Below are 19,216 nucleotides of genomic sequence, written 5' to 3'. Positions count from 1 at the left end.
CGGAAATGTCTATGATTCTGAAAGAGAAGCTTTTCTTTCCTCGGCGGCACAATGTCACAAAGCGTTCCAGAAAAAGCAACTTGTGCTTTTATGAGCTTTGCTGCTGAAAAGAAAAAAGGCACACAAACAGAGTACCCTTCCCCCCCTGCTGCCTGTGCCCCCCCAAACACAGACTGGTTCCAGGTTTGAGGGGGCACTTGCCAGGGCCCCCCACTCCCTTTACAAGGCCCTTTAGCCCTTCCCTTGGTTGTGATAGGGCTGCCTATTCTTTTGCTATGGGTGTCAACAGTGAAAATGCCATTTTAATTAGGATCATGTACAGGTCCCCTGATGTGAGGGTGATCTGGCTGTGACATCTGTCACCCCATTGATCGCCAGGGTGGATTCAGCTGATCTGGCTGGCTAGGCGGGTGTTCCCTTCCTCCCTCACCGCTCCATGTGCGTCCCTCCCTCAGTGGAAGAGGACAACCATCCCAGATAGAAGGAGTGTACCGTTCTTCTGTCAAGGGTATACAATAGCTATGCTCCCCTGGTAGAACCTCCAAACAAGATCTCAATCCAACCTGAACTGGGTGCACAGTATTTAATTTGGGTTTTTAACCCAGATTAAACATGGTGTGAGGGGAGAAGAACATGCACACAGGCTGCCTGGACTTCTCCTTCTCCTCCCCTCCTTCTCGCTGCCAAAACCCACCCCCCTTCTGAGCACCCTGGATTGTTACAGGTAGGTCTGAACAGAGGCTGCCTCAATCCAATCCTGCCGAATCGCAGGTCAACACAGGATCTGGCCCAGATCTGGTGCACAACCCTAATTTTAATTCTTTTGCAATACACCTGGACTCAGGCACTGCCTGTCTTGACAGGGCTAACCTGTCCATTTCGGTTTTTATTGGTCTCTTATTTGGCCAATGCTCCACATTTCCACATCAGTTTACAATCTTCTTCTTCTTTTTTTAAAGTCCCCATGAAAATTAATCAGCAATGAAGTGTGGATTCCTTCTAATAGCGCACATTTCCCTATGCAATACAACCTAATCTACAGTTGTTTTTTTTTTTTTTTTTGCAATGCACTTTCCCCCAATGCAATGCATTTTTTCTTTTCTTTTTGGTATGTCATATTCACTCATACATGCTGGATCAGGCAAAAGGCCCACCTGGTCCAGCACTCTGTTCTCACAGTGGCACTTCGGAGGGCTGGACTAGATGGCGCTTGGGTGTCCCTTCCAATTCTTCAGTTCTATGATTCTATGAGAGTGAGAGATTTCACTTTCTTGGGTTCCATGATCACTGCAGATGGTGACAGCAGTCACAAAATTAGAAGACGCCTGCTTCTTGGGAGAAAAGCAATGACAAACCTAGACAGCATCTTAAAAAGCAAAGACATCACCTTGCCGACAAAGGTCCGTATAGTTAAAGCTATGGTTTTCCCAGTAGTAATGTACGGAAGTGAGAGCTGGACCATCAGGAAGGCTGATCGCCGAAGAATTGATGCTTTTGAATTATGGTGCTGGACTGCAAGAAGATCAAACCTATCCATTCTCAAGGAAATCAGCCCTGAGTGCTCACTAGAAGGACAGATCCTGAAGTTGAGGCTCCAATACTTTGGCCACCTCATGAGAAGAGAAGACTCCCTGGAAAAGACCCTGATGTTGGGAAAGATGGAGGGCACAAGGAGAAGGGGACGACAGAGGATGAGATGGTTGGACAGTGTTCTCGAAGCTACTAACATGAGTTTGGCCAAACTGCGGGAGGCAGTGAAGGATAGGCGTGTCTGGCGTGCTCTGGTCCATGGGGTCACGAAGAGTCGGACACGACTGAACGACTGAACAACATGATTCTATGAAATGCGTGCGCAGGGGAAGCCTGCAAGCAGAACCCGAGTGCAAGAGCAACTCTCTCTCTCTTTAAATATTTAAATGTGCACTTGCATGTGTGTGTGTGTTTTAAACACCCTCATTGCGGAAATGGGCCGGATTGGAACAATGAATGAAAATGAGTTGCAGGGAAATAAACTGACCATACCATAGGTATCCTTTTCCTGCCACACAAGAATGGTTCGTCTCTAGCTTGCTGTGTGAATAGAAGCATTGATGCTTTTGTAAAAGCCTTTGGATGCTCAGGTAACAACTTCCACAGGGAAGGCCCACCCACCCACCCATGAATGGACTTCAAGAAGTCAATGAGGCTAAACCTCTCTTCTTCATAGAGAACTGAGCCCAGCTAAGGGGGGGGGCAGAGCTTTGCTTTGATCTTTATCCATGCTTCCCCCCATTTCTTCACCTCGTCATCTCCTTCACCAGCACAGAAAGGACTGGAAAACCTTCGCCCCCGCCATCATAACACAGCAATTTGCCCGACAATCTTGTCTTTCAACAGGTTGTATTAATAAAAAAACAAAACAAGGAAGGTTTGCTTGTGTATCTGCCGCTCGGGCATGTGGGTGGGTTTCGATTTCTTCAGCCGCCAAAGAGAGCTTCTGCGACTGATTAATGGGCAGTGGTGGGGGAGGAGAGGGAGAGTATATGTCTCAGCGGAGTAACATTTGCATTTAATTGCTCTCGCAAGAACACGCAAGAAAGTGCAGCGAGGATACTTGCTGGGTTCCCAGCTCTGGCTCAAACTCCTGAGGAAATAATTCAAGGCGGGGGGGGGGGGGGAGAATGAAAATTAAAAAAAAAATGCCTAAGGAAATCTGGCTCCATCCGAAGAGATTGCTGCGTCGGGGGGGCAAGAGCCTGTGGGGCAGGGAGAGGGATGTTTTAAGATTCTTAGAAAGGTTTAAGGGCCCACACATATCGAAATGAATAAGCAGTGTCTTGATTCAAAATACCTTATTCTGACCATTGCAATGTCATTAAGAAAGCTCAAGGAGCCAGCCGTTTCCTCATCCCTGCTTTTATTTTACTTTTTTTAACCAAACCAAGAATGTGCCATTTTTTCCGCCCTGAGGGCCACATTTCATGCTGGGCTACCTTCTGGGGGCCATGGTTGAGTGGTGGGAAGGGCCAGAGGCAAAAGCGGGTGGGGCGATGGATGCAAATTATCTTTGCACGAGATGCAAACCCATGTACGCAGGGTGGTGGTTGTATTTGTTGTTGTTGTTCAGTCATATCCGACTCTTCGTGACCCCATGGACCAGAGCACGCCAGGCACGCCTATCCTTCACTGCCTCTCGCAGTTTGGCCAAACTCATGTTAGTACCTTCGAGAACACTGTCCAACCATCTCCTCCTCTGTCGTCCCCTTCTCCTTGTGCCCTCCATCTTTCCCAACATCAGGGTCTTTTCCAGGGAGTCTTCCCTTCTCACGAGGTGGCCAAAGTACTGGAGCCTCAACTTCAGGATCTATCCTTCCAGTGAGCACCCAGGCATGATTTCCTTCAGAATGGATAGGTTTGATCTTCTTGCAGTCCATGGGACTCTCAAGAGTCTCCTCCAGCACCATAATTCAAAAGCATCAATTCTTCGGAGGATATAGCCTGCATTTATAACAGGGACAGGGAAACTTTTCTGTTCTGAGGACTGCATTCCTTCATTGGCAAGCTATTAGGGGCTGCATGTCAGTGGTGGGCGGGGACAGCGGCAAAAGTGGTTGGGGCAGAAGTTGTGCTTCTTATCTTTGTACAGGGCCAATGAGATGTGTGGTCTAGGGAGGGTTGCAGTGGCCTCGGCAGTCTCAACGACCTGTTAGACAGAGGCATAGCCATGGCTTGAGTCTGATTTAAATATTGCCTCCAGTTGTTAGGAGCTGAAGCTTGTCCTTTCGTCTCCCCCCCCCACGCAGTCTTTATTTATTTACTTAATAAGTATGAAATTATTTCATAAAATTCATGCACAGCTTGATGGTTGATTTTTTTTTAGTAGCTTACAAAGAGAGGAAAACAATAAAATTACCAGTAAAAGCAGTAAAGACAACCCTTTGAAAGATTCAGATGATAAAATCAGCAATAAACTAAAAACAGATCAAGCATTCTGCATGTCTGGGTCGCCTTGTCTAAACAAAAACAGTTTACAGCAGGCGCCAAGAAGCGTACAGGGGAAGGCGACTGATGCACAGTGAAAAGGGTTACAATTGTAGAGTTGCAAGGAACCCCAAGGATCATCTAGTCCAACCCCCTGCAATGCAGGAATTCTGACCACGGCCGTCCCTGGTCCGGCTCAAACCACCTACTGACCCATTGTGCCCCCCGAGGAATGAAATACCAATTTCTTACAAATTAAAAAGGAGTGTTGTGTGGCATCTGTAACACTGCTGTGCAGATTGATGCAGTCGAGTGGCCATATATGGTGCAAGGCAATGGATGGCGTTGTTGTATCAACCTGTTCTCCAAGAAACAGTTTCTTGTTCTGAGCCTATGAAGTGAGTAGCTTCTATTACACGAGAATTTAACAAGGAGCATGCAAGGCCACCTTTTGCCCCTGGGCCAGATGTTCCCCACCCCTGATCTTCAAAATCACGCCTAGTAGTGTTTTGGGTAAATTAAATCAATGCAGATGGAAAAGGAAGGAATTGTGCAAGTATCCGGAAAAGGCCTAGGGCTGATTAATTTGTGCAGTCAAATCCATGTAGACTTCTCTGCTTCAGGCTGTTACCTGGAAGTGTTACTATTTTTTATATATTTAATTGTTCCAAGAGCAAGTTCCGCCTTTACATTATTCAACTGAGACGGAGCAAAAGTTATGTGTGTTCGCTGTTCTGTTGCCACGTTCATTCCAGAGGCAGGTTGCTGCATGGCTTCATATTTCCCCAAGAGAACCCTCTGTTCTTTGCCGGCTTGCACCAGGGTGCCCATCCAAATAATGTTGGGTGGGTGTGATGCAGGCAGTCACACCCTGAAAGGTTTGATAGATTCCTTCCTGCATAACATGCGCGGAGTAGTGGGTGTGCTTAGCCGAGTGTGTGCTCCGTAGCGCACAAAAGCCGCTTGTCTTGGCAGCGTACCGTTTCCGCACGGCCTCACCCAACCATGAATGAGCATGTGGTCAGATGCGTACGATTCAAGGCTGTGAAGCTGGATGACTCATTGAGTGCCGCCACCGCCCACCCATGTTCAGAAATATGTGTGGATTGCTGTTCACGCATGGATTAGTGCAGATAGTTGGGTCTTAGTGGGGCAGGCCAGTTCTTGTTGCCAAGGTAAGATGAAAAGAATTTTTGAGGAACCAGCGGGGAATCCTCTCTAGCACTAGGACTTGTGGACGGCCAATGGCACTGAAGGCTGGGAGATTCAGAACAGATAGAAGGAAGGGCTTCTTCATGCAGCTCATAGTTAGACTACGGAACTCACTCCCACAAGATGCCGTGATGGCAACCAACTTGCAGATCTTCAGAAGGTTGACAAATTCACGGCGGATGAGGCTTCCAATGGGTACTAGCTGGGATGGCTATGTTCTCCTTCCACTGTCAGAGGTAGGGTGCTTCCGAGGACCAGTTGCTGGAAACCACAGGAGGGGGAGAGTGCTGTTGTGCTCGGGTCCAGCTTGTGCGTTTTCCACAAGCATCCAGTTGGCCACTATGAGAACAGGATGCTGGCTGGACTGGATAGGCCATTGGCCTGATCCAGCAGGCTCTGCTTATGTGGGTTGTATCCTGCTGAATCCTACTCAAAACAGACCTATTGAAATTAATAAGCCTAAGTTAGTCATAGGTCTTAAGTTACTGAATGGGTCTACTTTGAGTAGGACTTGCACTGGATACAACTCAGTGTCTCCCATGAACAGGCTTTGAAGTGGTCCTGTCTGTAAAATACTGTGCCAGATAAATGATATTTGGACCCTGTATACACAATGCCTTTTGTATCCCAAAGAATACCAATTCAATACCAGTCAACAAGGGTCTTTACATTCCAAGTCCCTAAATTTAACTATGCAACTTTGAGAAAATATGGAAATATATATATAAAATCACCCGAGACTGTGTTTACAAGGCTGCAAATGAAATAGAATATTTATTAGTCCGTATTTTTTATTTTTTAAAAAATCTGAATAGGCTACACTTCCAAACCTTTGGGTTTCCAAGCTCAATTGAGTGTTGCATTTTGCATTTGAAGCCCCAAGCTACTTATTGGGCTGCTTGTCCCCACAGCATCCCTGCCCACAATTTAAGATTTGCTTTGAAGGCTCTTCCCATAGGTTGATTGGGTAGGTGTGTTCCACGAGGGAGAGAGCCCCAGGGCTGTGGGATTCCCTTCTATCAGACCCATGTCAAATCTCAAATCTCTATGTAGCTAGCTTTTCAGATATACCTGAAGATCTCTCTCTCTCTCTCTCTCTCTCTCTCTCTCTCTCTCTCTCTCTCCCCCCCCCCCAACTTGGTGGTCTTGTCATGATGCAGATTAGCTGGGCGATGAGTCTGGCTGAATTATTATTTTTCTGACACTGTTTCTGTTTCTCTCTGTCTCTGCCTCTCTCTCTCTCTCTCTCTCTCTGTGTGTGTGTGTGTTGCTGAGTTGTAGTTTCAAGTTTTCAAATTCCTTTTACTGTTGTTTTAATCCTTGCGTCGTTACTGATTGCAAGCTGTTTTGGGTGGGCATTTATTTATTTAGAAAATGTACAAACCTAAAAAAAAAACCACACCAAACAAACCTCCAAACGGTGTACATTTTATATAAAGCGTGATTAAAATATGCAGACCAATTTGTCCAGAAAAACAGAACAATAATAGGTTGTATCTAATGTTAGCCCCCCCCCCCCAGTAGATCAACAGAAATTACTGGACATGACTAGATACATCGATTCCAATGGGTCTACCCTGAGTAGGGCTAACCAGATAAGAATGGGTTGTAGCCAACTTTAGTCCTACTAAGAAGTGAGCCTGTTTGCTGTGTCCATTATTTTCAATGGGTCTACCTTGCACAGGACTAATACAACCCTTTCTATTTGGTGTGACTTTCTCCCATTTGGCTTTTAAATATTCAGTTGGGGAATATTTCATTGTCTCAAAAAGCAAAACTCCTTCCCGGAGTATGTGTGCCTTTGTGGAGAGGGAGAGAGAGGGAGAGAGAGAGAGAGAGCGCACTTTGGAGTATTTCACTGATTCTAAGCAGGACTTTCCAAAATGTGGTGTTGATTTAAAGACCGCCCTCCCCTTTCCCCCCTGACTCTCCTGGTTTCTTTTCTTGTTTACATGGCCAATTTTAGAATCCAGATTGGCCCCAAGCCAGGAACTCAATAATGCCCCAGAGTCCGTCAGCCACAATTCCTTTGCTTCTCAGGCATAATTTTGTGTGTGTGTGTGTGTGTGTGTGTGATGGAGATAGTCACACTTTTCTTTTCTTAGAGTAGCCCAGATAGAATAAGGGAGAGAAAGATAATTTGTGTTGTGAAGGAGAAGAAGGGGGCAGAAAAGCCACTGTGGGCTTGGTCTTTTTTACCTGCAGGGGGCGGATCGAAAGTTGAGAACATTAACTTTTTTTTACTTTTTTAAAAAAAGAAGTCCGTGTGGGAGGGCTGCTCTGAAAACCCTCCTCCCCAACAACATGTGTGCTTGGAAGCAAGCGGGTGGCTGTTTCACAGGGACATGGTGTGTACATCAGGGCATCCTCACCGAAGGAATTTGTCTCTAAGCTGCAAACAATAGCAACGTTTCAGCAGAGAGGAGAGGGATTTGCTTTGCAACTCTCTCTCTCTCTATTTAAAAAGCATTTCCCATGCATGCACATGGAAACTTTGCAGCTTAACCGTTTTCCTTCTGCTGCGCTGGGGTCTGGCTTTTCTTAAACCTCTCCACCACCACCACCACCCCTGCACGGGGTTTTTTTTTTAATTAATTAATTAAAATCGGATTAGGTTTTGTGCTATGGGACACAAGCAGCCGGCAGAGTTTTGGATGCTGCTACTCTGCTGTGCAGCCGTTTTGCACAGCATCCCCCAAGCTACCGCCTTGCACGACCGCTACCTGTGGAGAAACTGTTACCCGTGCTATTTGGGGCAGGCAGGGTACGGAAGCGTGGGCCACTCTGAGCGGAGGCCAGGTAAGCTACAGCTTGTTTTCTTCACAACTCCAGGGGCGCTGTTGGCTGCCTGTACAACAGCATAGCTTTTTAAATGCATGGATCATTTTTCCCCTCCCCTGCCTCGGACAGGTATCATAGGATCCCGGCTGATTCTTCCCCCCCCCCCCAAATGACAGCAGGTATGATTGGCTTTCCTTGTCTGGAGGTGATGGGCCCTTTAATCCTTAACTGCATTTCACTAATCAACTTGATTGATAGTTTGCTATTAGCATATATATATATATATATATATATATATATATATATATATATATATATATATATATATATATATGTATATGATGAGAGTTGACTTTTCGATGGGAAGAGCCATTTGAGAGTTTGAGAGTGGAATGGGTTCCCACAGAACGTGGTGGACTCTCCTTCATGGGAGGTTTCAAAACAGAGATTGGATAATAATAATTCAGTAGTTAGTTAATAAAAAATATTTGTAGATCGTTAATTCATAAAGAAAATATTGAAGTGGTTCACAGCAATGAATATTTGTAGATCGTTAATTCATAAAGAAAACATTGAAGTGGTTGACAGCGATGATACCTAAAACCATACAATAAAAACCAGATATAAAAAGTTAAAATCAGAAATCAGGAAACTACTGTATTTTTAATTGCCTGCGTAAGCCTGAAAGCACAGGAAAAGTTTTCATCAGGTGTTGGAAAGCTGATGCAGAAGGCACCTGCTGAATGTCTATTGGGAGAGTGTTTCACAGGACCAGGCCAATAACACTAAAGGCTCAGTTCCCCTTTTGTTGTCAAATAAGCCTCACCAACTCTGGCAACGACCAGCAACGCGCTGGCAGATGATCTCGGTGACTGAGTTGAAATATAAGGGTTCAGGTGATCTTTAAGGTACCTAGGACCTAAGTTGTTCAGGGATATGTAAATTAATTAGTTAAGCTGTACACTCATATGGGCAGTCACACGCAGCATCTAAGGAGGGTACTGTCTCTACGCTATAGTTTAGCAGTACAGCTCAACCACCATATGCTCTTCCACACAAAGACTTGGGCGTGTGTGGAGACAGCTTGTGCCTGTGTTCAGTGTAATGTGTGAACAAGCTTATTCAGCCAACCCATTGGTTCAGAAAGCCAACTATTATCTATGCTGACAGGCAGAGGCTCTCCGGAGTCTCGGATAGAGATATTTCCTGCCACCTGCTGCATGTTCCTTTTTTTAAACTGCAGATTTTGGGGATTGAAACTCAAACTTTCTGTGTGTAAAGCAGATGCTCTATCATGGACCTACAGCCCTTAAGATATAGAAGCATTTGAATCTGCCTTGTACTGAATCAGACTATTGGCCCATCTAGTTCACTGTTGCCTACACTATATCTGTGCCACTTCCACATGTATAGTCTCATCCGTCCCATATCTTCATTGATCTGCAATATTTCTTTCTATATAATAAAAATGTAAGGATGTCATCATGCAGCCCCATTGGAGTGTGCTTTCGTGCCTGACTGCGTAGTGGCAGCTTCTGAGCAGCTGTAACTGAGAAAGCCAGTCGAAATTGTTCATGGCTGCAGCTCTGGAACATCCCATTTTTGTTTTCTGTTCTGAAAAGTGCTAAAGCAGCACTGGCAGCTATTGCAGAGGGGGGCACTGTGCCAAGTGTGCCAACCAGCAAGCTTCCTCTGCAGAGTGGGAGAGCGGAATAAAAGCCAACAACAAATCATCTTCTGAGGCATAAATGGCCCCTGTTCACATGGAAAGAAAAGAACCAGATGGTTTGCAATGTAAAAGTAAAGTCCCCCCCCCCCATCTCCGCCACCCTGTTAATAGCTTGGAGCACATTTCCTGCAAGAACAAGCTAAAAGGTTTTGGCCTTTATAGTGCATGCATGCATGTGTGTGCACTTCTATGTTTCAGGGCTCCTCCAGTTGACCTATTTACTGAGCATTCCTCCTGATTTGCTTGCACAAGGATTATGCAGCATTTAGATCGTTTCTGGTCTCTATTGAGCATTCCTTGTAATTTATTTACTTACTGTAACGTACTTCCATCTCACCTTTCTCCCAAGCTGGAATACAAGGCAGCTTGTGACATTAAAAAATAAAATCAATTATAAAATACAGAAAGCTAAAACCAACAAGCATTAATTAAAATACAGTGTGATGCATCTAAAACCAGCAATTAAAATGGTGTTTGTCCCAACAGCCGTTCAGTGATCAGCATAGTCTGCACCTTAGTTTCCAAAGGCCTGTCTGAACAGGAAGGTAACAAGGCAGGCAGGCAGGCAGAAAAAGAACGAGGAGGGAGCCAGTCTGGCCTCCCTTGGGAGGGAATTCCACAATATAGGAGCAGGAACATTATATAACAAGGAGCATTCATTCTATATCTGTATGGATGTGCTTGCATTGGTTCATCCCACAGTTTTCAGTGCATTTGAAAACTGCATTTGAAGTGTGTCAGACTAGGACCTGGGAGAGACCAGGGTTCAAATCCCCCCCCCCCTTAGCCTCACATTCCTATGGGCCAAGGCAGTTCCCCTCATGTATTTTTTTAAGGGACTGGGCTCCCTCAATTTTCAGAAGGTGTTTTGTTTTGTTTTATGGTAAAATAATAAAAATCTTTTAAAAAAAAACAAAACAATTTTCAGAAGGTGTTTCGCTCCATCCCCTGGCTCCCCATGACATCACATATGTGATGTCATGCCCCCCTCCATATCCTCTGTAGAAGTTGTCACCTCTTCTTGACCACAAAGCTCACTAGGTGACCTTGGTGGTGGCCAGTCACTCACACTGAGTCTGACCTACCTCACAGGGTTGCTGTGGAGATTAAATAAGGAGGAAGAGAAGCATGCAAACCACCATGATAATAAACAGAATGCATCTCCCCATCATTCTTCAAGCTGAAGGAAGCCCGTTTCTTTTCTTTTCATAGATTTGTGGTTCTCAGGCAACAGAGTCCTTGAATCCACTTTAATTGCACAAACTGAAATCTCCCAGCAAGGTTTAGGTTTTGTAGCTCTGCGTAAGTCCTGCGAGCTGTATCATTTGAGGAGCGGCTCACAGCTCCACTGCCAAAGAGGTCTGCGCACCCCTTGGCTGCAGTGGTGCCCCTGGGCCATGGCAGCGTGTGCTGATGTCTGTCTCTGCCTGGCACCTTTGCCACGTTTCCTTGGGTTCTGCTGGAGCCCATGAATTTGCACAGAGCCTAGTCAAATAAGTTGATCAACATGATTAATCTGGTTTAAGGGTGTTTTTGTGCCCATGCCTTTGAGGGGCGGGGGAATCACTTTAATTATTAACTGGCACATCATTCCTGCCCCAGCTCCTTCCCATTTCCTTCATTCATAACTTCAAGCAAAGGTTTCTGTTGCTTCAAGTTTGTAATTGGAGCAGGTGAGCTGAGGACGCCTGTCCTCGCCAGGGATGGGCCAGTCTGTCAATTGTGGTTTCGGTCTCATTTTTTCAGTCTCTCATTTTTTCCAGCCTGCAGCTCATCTGTCTACATTTCCCCATCATTTTGCAAACTCCTTGTTAAAACAAATGTCCCTGTGAAAACCCAGCGGCATTTTAGTGCAATTTTCTCCTAATATACACATTTTTGCTATGGCATTTTGCTGAATTTGTGCATGTTTGCAAAGTGACTCCCCCCCCCCCACACAATGCATTTTGGAATGCTATTTTCACAAATATACACATTCCTCTTTTTTTTTTACACACTTCACCCCAGTATATGCATTTTTGTACATATGATTACGTGCCTGCAAGATTCAGAGAAGTACGAATTTCAAAGTATGCTTGTGTTTTGGTTCATGGCGTGATTCGGAAAGTGCAAAGCAGATAGGTTTGCCTTTAAAGGCAAATTGAATTGAATTTCCACCTCTTCCCTTGTCCTTACCTCTTTTCTGCACCTAATCCCAAACCTTTACTGCACTGGGGGAACTGAATAATCAGCTTCAGGTAGGGTGCAGCTGTGTCCATAGGTGGTAAAGGTAAAGGTAAAGGGACCCCTGTCCGACCCTGGGGTTGCAGCGCTCATCTCGCTCTATAGGCCGAGGGAGCCGGCATTTGTCCTCAGACAGCTTCCGGGTTATGTGGCCAGCATGACAAAGCCGCTTCTGGCGAACCAGAGCAGCGCACGGAAACGCCGTTTACCTTCCTGCTGGAGTGGTACCTATTTATCTACTTGCACTTTGACGTGCTTTTGAACTGCTAGGTGGGCAGGAGCTGGGACCGAGCAATGGGAGCTCACCCCGTGGCAGGGATTCGAACCGCCAACCTTCTGATCAGCAAGCCCTAGGCTCTGTGGTTTAACCCACAGCGCCACCTGGGTCCCTCCATAGGTGGTAGCAGATGCTTATTGAAGTGTAGGTGGGTTCCCACGAGGCAAGACACAGTGATAACAACAAGTAGCTTTATTGATCTACGTAACTGGGAAACAGGGGCAAAGCAACTGCTTATATACATTCCTGAAAGCCTGGGCCACTCCCACTCCCAACGTGATTGGCTGTCTAAACTTCCTAGCTGCAAATCACAACTCATAGTTCAAGGGCCAATGGCAGGGGCCCACATCCTGAAATGTTCTGTGATTGGACATCATGTATCGAATCAGAACACAGGAGCTCAGAATTGTTAGTTCAGACTCAAGCTCGGGCAAACACAGACCACTGAATACATAATACTTATAAAGGTCGACATGTGGTTGTGTATTCAGTTTCCTGTATGGGGAGGGAGCACAGCTCATTTGTGGAACACCTACTTCTGTCCAGACCCTGGCAGCGCCAGTTGAAAGGGTTAGGTAGCAGGTATGGGAAAAGACCCTTCTCAGTCAGCGAACACAGAGAGAGATGCTGCCAGTCAGAGTAGACAATAGTAGGTTTAAAGGACAACTGGGTATTAGTCTATGAATACACCAGATTATGGACTATCCAGTCATTTGTCAAGTTGTAACTCAAGAGAAGAAACAGGATCGGGGCATCTGTCTCATACCGAGTCAGACTATTAGTCCATCTAGCTGGGCGTTGTCTACACTGACTGGCAGCAGCTCTCCAGGGTTTCAGGCCTTTCCCATTCCTACCTGGAGATGCTGAGGGTCAAAACTGGGACTTTCTACATGCCAAACAGCTGCTCCACCACTGAGATATGGCCCTTCTGTTAAGACACGGAAACATTAGAAGGTTCCTGATATCCATCTAATTTAACATAGTTTACGATGACTGGCAGCAGCTTTCCGTGGTTTCAGATGGGGAGCATTCCAGCCCTATCTGGAGATGCAAATTATATATTTGTGCAGCAGGTTAGTTTCTACACAAACTCCAGCACACATGCCCCTCTCTGTTCTCTATTCAGGGAACCAAGGTGCATTACCTGAATTTAAGGATACGTCCCTGCCAGGCAAAAACATTTGGGTGCACAGCAGAGTCAGCGAGTGGGGTGGGGTGGCCCAAGGAGAGTCCAGAGGGCCAGATGGAGACGTCTGGAGGGCCACATTTGCATTGTGCCCCCAACCTTGGATCTAAGGGATTCGCATCAAAGATTTGTTAGGCACAGGGGATCAGACACGTACACGAACCGGAGCGTGTGCTTATCACGCGACAGGAGGGGAGTCCAGGCATTAAAAGAGCATGGAAGCCCAGCCACACCCGCTGACCATGCACCCCTGCTTGGCATAGAGGTCCTGCATATAATCGAGGGACAGTGGTGCCCATCAGCCACATCCTGCTGCCACACCCATCACCGATGCCCCCCACCAGCCATGTGCTTGGTGAGTACATCAGCCGATTACAAACCTCTCATGTGGAGGGACTCTATGAGTGTGGGGCTCCTTTGCCTGCCCTCCTTGCAGGGTCATGGCTGATGCGTGGCGCTCCCCTTCAGTACGTAAGGGGGTGCCCATTCCTACCTTAATCCAAACAGGCAGCCATTATCTGTTTGGTTGCAGGGGAGGATCAATACCAAAAACAAAACAAAACAACCTACCCCTCTTGTCGGCCCAGTAATCACCCGAGCCCTTTCAATGGGCTAATCTTAGAATCTCGTTCACGCCAAACGCCTTTCAGCCACAAGGGTAATGGCATTCTATTCTATTGTAACCATTTTACTTCTGCCTCATCTGCCCTCACTAATTATCCCTGTGCGCTATCCATGCGCTGCGCATTTTAAACGTCCCTCTCGCACTCACTGTTGTCGGAATATGCTGCTGAGAAAAATCCCAATGTATGCAAGACTGGCCAATTATGCTAATGGAGATTTGGTTATGAAAATTAAGAGGTGGGAGGGTGAGACCAGCAGCCCACTCTGCACTCACTCCAGGGGTTCCAAAAGCATCTCTTCTCCACCAGGAGCCTGTCCTTTGGGATCTGAAAAGGGGGTGACGTTCCTTCTGGTCAACTGGTGTAGCCCTTGAGACATTGCTGGGAAGGGCTGCAGCTTAGTGGTAAAGCATCAGCTTTGCATGCAGGAAGTTCCCGGTTCGATCCCTGACAACTCCGCTTTCAGCCCAGTGAAATCCCTTCATGAAACGCTGGAGAAGCACGGCTACTCATTGTAGACCAGTGTTCTTCAAATTTGGGTCCCCTAATGCCATTTGGACAACCAGTCCCATCGTCCCCTGGCTATGCTGGCTGGGGAGGATGGGGAACCAGTGTTGACAAAGACACTCTTGAGCCACACGGATTTAAACAGTCTGACTCTGTAAAGGCAGCTTCCTATATTTGTAGCTCCTAGACCACCTGCTTGCCAACAATTGACCCCCAAAGCATCAAGCCAGTATGGGCTGCAGGTGGGTAGGGTTGGGGCTGATAAGAGGCTGCAAGCCTTTTACTGCCTTCTGATGGTTTAGCAGCCTGAGCAACTTGAAGGAAGGGAAAAGGCCAAGGAGAGACCTGAAGGCTGCCCTTTAAAGGAGAATAAACTGGTGGAGAGAGGTAGGAGGTCTATTCTCTTCCTCTTCCCTGTGTCTCTGATCTGACAAGAAGAGAGGGAGAGTAGTCTGCTCTTGAAAGTAGCCAAGAGCAGAAGCATTGGAAGCTACCTTGTATTGAGCCAGCTGGCTGGTTCAGCTAGCTCAGTATCGTCCACACTGACTGGCAGCAGCTCTCCAGGGTTTTGGATGGAGGCCTCTCCCATTGCTACCTGGAGATGTCGAGGTATTCCAAGCTGGGGGGGGAACCTTTTTTCAGCCTGAGGGCCGCCTTCCCTCACATATAACCATCTCAGGGCCATATACTAGTGTTTATCCTTCTACATTAGGCTAGTTCGTGTAAATACGCTTGCATCCTCCTCGCTCACCTCCATCCAGACAAGCAAGGCACACTATTGGGGTTCAAGGACACATTCCAGCCAGGCAAAAACACCCAAGGAGGATGCAAAGCAGGACCTGGGGAGAGGAGGTGTGGCCTGGGGAGAGTTCTGAGGGTTGGACAGTGAGCTATGCAAGATCACATTGGAAGTTCTTCACACCTGGTGCATAGGTACACAAGGTTGAAGAGATGTACTTTGCCATTTTGTAAGACCATGCTAGGATTGCTCTCTCTTCAGCATTGCCCATAAGCTGTGTTGAATTTGTGTTGTTTTTAATAAAGAAAAGTGGGGAACATTTTGAAAACAAATGGCCTCCTTAGCCCTGTTGAAATGAAGAACGCAAAGTTGAACTAAGGACATGCACACCTTGATTCTGACTCTTGATTCCTGCCCTCCCGCCAGCAATATGTTTGCAACATAATTTATCTTTGCCTTCCTTCTCTTTCTGCCTTTGAACACTCAACCAAACGAAATCTTGTGAAATGTCTTAATGCATTCCCCCGGTTTCCCTTGAAACATGACAGATGACTCTGAACCTTTTCAGTGCAGAAGTTGAAGCAGGAGGATCTGATCATTTCCCAGCAGGACGCTGGGAAAAGAGCGAGTGCCAACCTTTCTTGGCTGTGCTTTTGAAGTTTCTCTGTGCCCAGTTGAGAGCGTTTTGGACCGCAAGGCCGGGTCCTTGTCAATTGAGGGCAACCGGATTTGGACCGCGTCCTAGAAGCGCCCCTTCTCATTAACCGCAAGAACCATTTGGGGGAGGTGACATAGCTTCTCTCTGTGGTGGCTCCACTGACCCCTACAGGGGCAATAAAATACATTGTCCATCGTCATTTCTCTGCTGGCAGGAAACACCTTTTGTCTGCATCTTCTGTGTTTGCCTTGGTGTGTTTCTTTCTGGGCAGAAGGCCAAATTGAAGGAGGACTTTTGTGAGGAAGCCTCTTCTCCCCGCCCCACTGCAAAAGGAAAAAAGGGGGAAAGCCATGCTCCAAAAACAGAACAGAAGATAAGCATCGCGGGCTTGAATGTGCTCGAGACTCATGGTCTCCCCTTTCCACACCACAGAGCTGAGATGAAACAAAATCAACCCCAAAATTTGTGTGCGCGTGCATGTGCACATGTGGAGGGAACTTTTGGATATGCAGTTTCCAAATTTTTGCATGCATATTGCGTTACAGTGTTTAGACTGCTGGTTAGAAGAAACTGAATGGTTAACCCTGGGTAGAGTTGCTAGCAAAACTTGCTTGTCCAGGGTTTGGATAGGAGTTTTGAGCGGTTATAATAGAAATGTGAGCATTTAGGGGCCCTGAATTATTTCCTGTCTTAGATTAAAATCCGAGCCAGAGAATAATTTCCAGCCTATCCATCTCTCACTTAGCCAGTCCAGCAGTCTTCTAACTCTCTCCCCTCCTGCTTCTGTTATATACCTTGAAAACATTTTTTTTCTGATCTGAAGAACTCCATTTCCTTTGGGACAACTTTCCAAGAATCACCTGGTCCTTAGGAAAGGTCTGAAAGCTGAGGTTGGTGCTAGCAGGGAGGGGGACACTGAGGCAAGACTATCAGGCATAGGCCCTGTGCTTCCCTTCATGCATTGTCTGAATGTGTTGCAGTGAATGCCTGTACAGGGCTTTCATCCTTCCTGTGGAAGCTAGCTGAAAAGCTGCTTCAGGGCTGGGGACCTTGGTTACAATCCACACATAAGCTGATGAGGTACAAATTGGCTCAGTAGCAGAATGCAGAATGATCCGATTCTTCCAGGTTCTTCTTAAGTGTACAAGATACCCCTCATTGCCTGGTGAGTTCCTCCCGGGTTACTTGGTGCAACAACAAGTGATTTCCCCCATACATTTGCAGCTCTGTGGTAGGTAGAGCATCTGCTTTGTATGCAGAAGGCCCCAACATCTCCAGACAGGGCTGAGAGAAACCCTGCAGAGCTGCTGCCAGTCAGTGCAGACCGGGGTCCCCAAACTAAGGCCCAGGGGGCCGGATGCAGCCCAATCACCTTCTAAATGCGGCCCACAGATGGTCCGGGAGTCAGCATGTTTTTACATGAGTAGAATGTGTGCTTTTATTTAAAACGCATCTCTGGGTTATTTGTGGGGCATAGGAATTTGTTCATATCTTTTTTTTCCAAAATATAGTCCGGCCCCCCACAAGGTCTGAGGGACAGTAGACTGGCCCCCTGCTGAAAACGTTTGCTGACCTCTGGTGTAGACAGTACTGAGCCACATGAACTAATGGTCTGACTTCGTATAAGACACCTTCCTATGTTTTAAGAGAAAGGCCATCGGTAGAGCATCTGCTTTGCACCCAGAAAGTCTCGAGTCCAATCTCCAGCATATCCAAGTAGGACTGAGAGAGACCCTGTAGAGAGCCACTGCCAGTCAGTGTAGCCAGTATGGAGCCATATGAACCAATGGTCTGACTTGGCATAAAGCACCTTTCTGTGTTCATTAGGCGCATCTGTAGCTTGATGATGGAGCACATGGGAACATGGGGTGCTTCCAGGCACCTTGTTTATTAAACATTTGTTCTGGTTTGTTTATGGGGAGGTTAGACAGTATTGTGTCAAGCATGTGTCACAACACTCGAATGCATTTCCCTATCACTTTCCTGACTGCAGTTTTGCAGAAACTGGGCTCATTGTGCAAGACCACCAAGTTAAGTTTAACTGTGCAAGCTGAATTGTCGATATGTGATTGAATCCCACCCGAGAATAGCCACAACATCTTCCTAAGCCTGGCCCATTGACCTGGCTGGCTGCTCCTCTTGAAGTCCTGCTTCTGGCCAGCACAAATGCTGAGTTTAGCTTGCATCGTGCCCGCTGCTCTGACTGTTTCCATTTTTGCTTCCTTTCCAGATGTTGACGAGTGCCAAGTTCACAATGGGGGCTGCCAGCACAGATGTGTGAACACTCTGGGGTCCTATTACTGCGAATGCAAGCCAGGCTTTCGTCTGCACACAGACGGCAGGACCTGTCTTGGTAAGATGTGGATTTCAGCGGCATCTCAGCCCCTCTTATTACTTCCAGTGTCCAATCCAGCACACGCTGGGAAGACAATGTCAGCCAAAGGGATCTGGCTCTTTGTGTTGAATCATCTCTGCAGAACAATGCTACGTAATCACATTGGCTGCCTTTGATTCACCAGGTTTGCTTAGTTCTTAAGAATGGTGCAGCCAGCCTAGGGTTTTTACTCATGAGTAAGTCCCACCATGTTTAATGGCCTTGCTTCCAAATACAGTGGTACCTCAGTTTACAAACTTTCCGGAAGTCCATTATTAAACCGAACTGTTCCTAAACTGAGGCACGCTTTCCCTAATGAGGCCTCTCACTGCCAGTGCCCTTCCACCATTGGGCTTCCGTTCTTAGACCGAGGTAAAGTTTGCAAACCGGGACACTACTTCTGGTTTTGCGGAGTTCCTAAATTGAATAGTTCATAAATAGGGCTGTTCTTAAACCGAGGTACCACTGTAACTGGACATGTGACTGCAGTTTCACAGCTCAATCTCCTGTAAGACCATAAGCAGAATCTGCTGGATCAGGCCAATGGGAGGCCATGCTCCACCTTCCTGTTCTTACAGTCAACCCAGCGGGAAGCACATGAGCAGGATCTGAGCACAACAGCGCTCTCATAAGACCATGTGAATACCCTGTTGCATCCGAGCAATAGCCTCTTGTCCTCACAGTTGCCACCCAGATGCCTGTGGGAAGCCCACAAGAGGGATCCGAACACGAGAGCCCTCTCCCCTCCTGTGGTTTCCAGGAACTGGTCTTCAGAAGTGTTACTGCTTCTGCCCATGGAAGCAGAGCGTAGCCATCATGGCTGGTAGCTTTGGATAGCCCTCTCCTCCATGGAATTGTCCAATCCTCTTTTAAAGCCATCTAGGTTGCTGGCCATCTCTGCCTCCTGCGGGAGCAAGTTCCATACTTTAACTGAGAAGTGAGTGGCA

General features: G+C 46.8%; 1 protein-coding gene across 4 annotated transcripts in view; it reads left to right on the top strand.

The window, feature by feature from the left end:
- The window catches only part of MEGF6 (multiple EGF like domains 6), a 202,356-nt gene that overhangs the window by 109,317 nt on the left and 73,823 nt on the right, over positions 1-19,216 (top strand). For 3 of the 4 annotated variants that reach the window (XM_033156424.1, XM_033156426.1, XM_033156423.1), the window contains one exon: positions 18,126-18,248. In XM_033156424.1, coding sequence (XP_033012315.1) covers positions 18,126-18,248 — 123 coding nt within the window. Of the gene's footprint in view, positions 1-7,759; positions 7,972-18,125; positions 18,249-19,216 lie in introns of those variants that run through there. The other variant, XM_033156427.1, reaches the window with a different exon arrangement.

This window comes from Lacerta agilis, chromosome 8, assembly GCF_009819535.1.
Source record: "Lacerta agilis isolate rLacAgi1 chromosome 8, rLacAgi1.pri, whole genome shotgun sequence".
NCBI classification, from domain to species: domain Eukaryota; kingdom Metazoa; phylum Chordata; class Lepidosauria; order Squamata; family Lacertidae; genus Lacerta; species Lacerta agilis.
The sequence above is the reverse complement of the archived record's forward strand: the minus strand, read 5'-3'. Positions and strand labels throughout refer to the sequence as shown.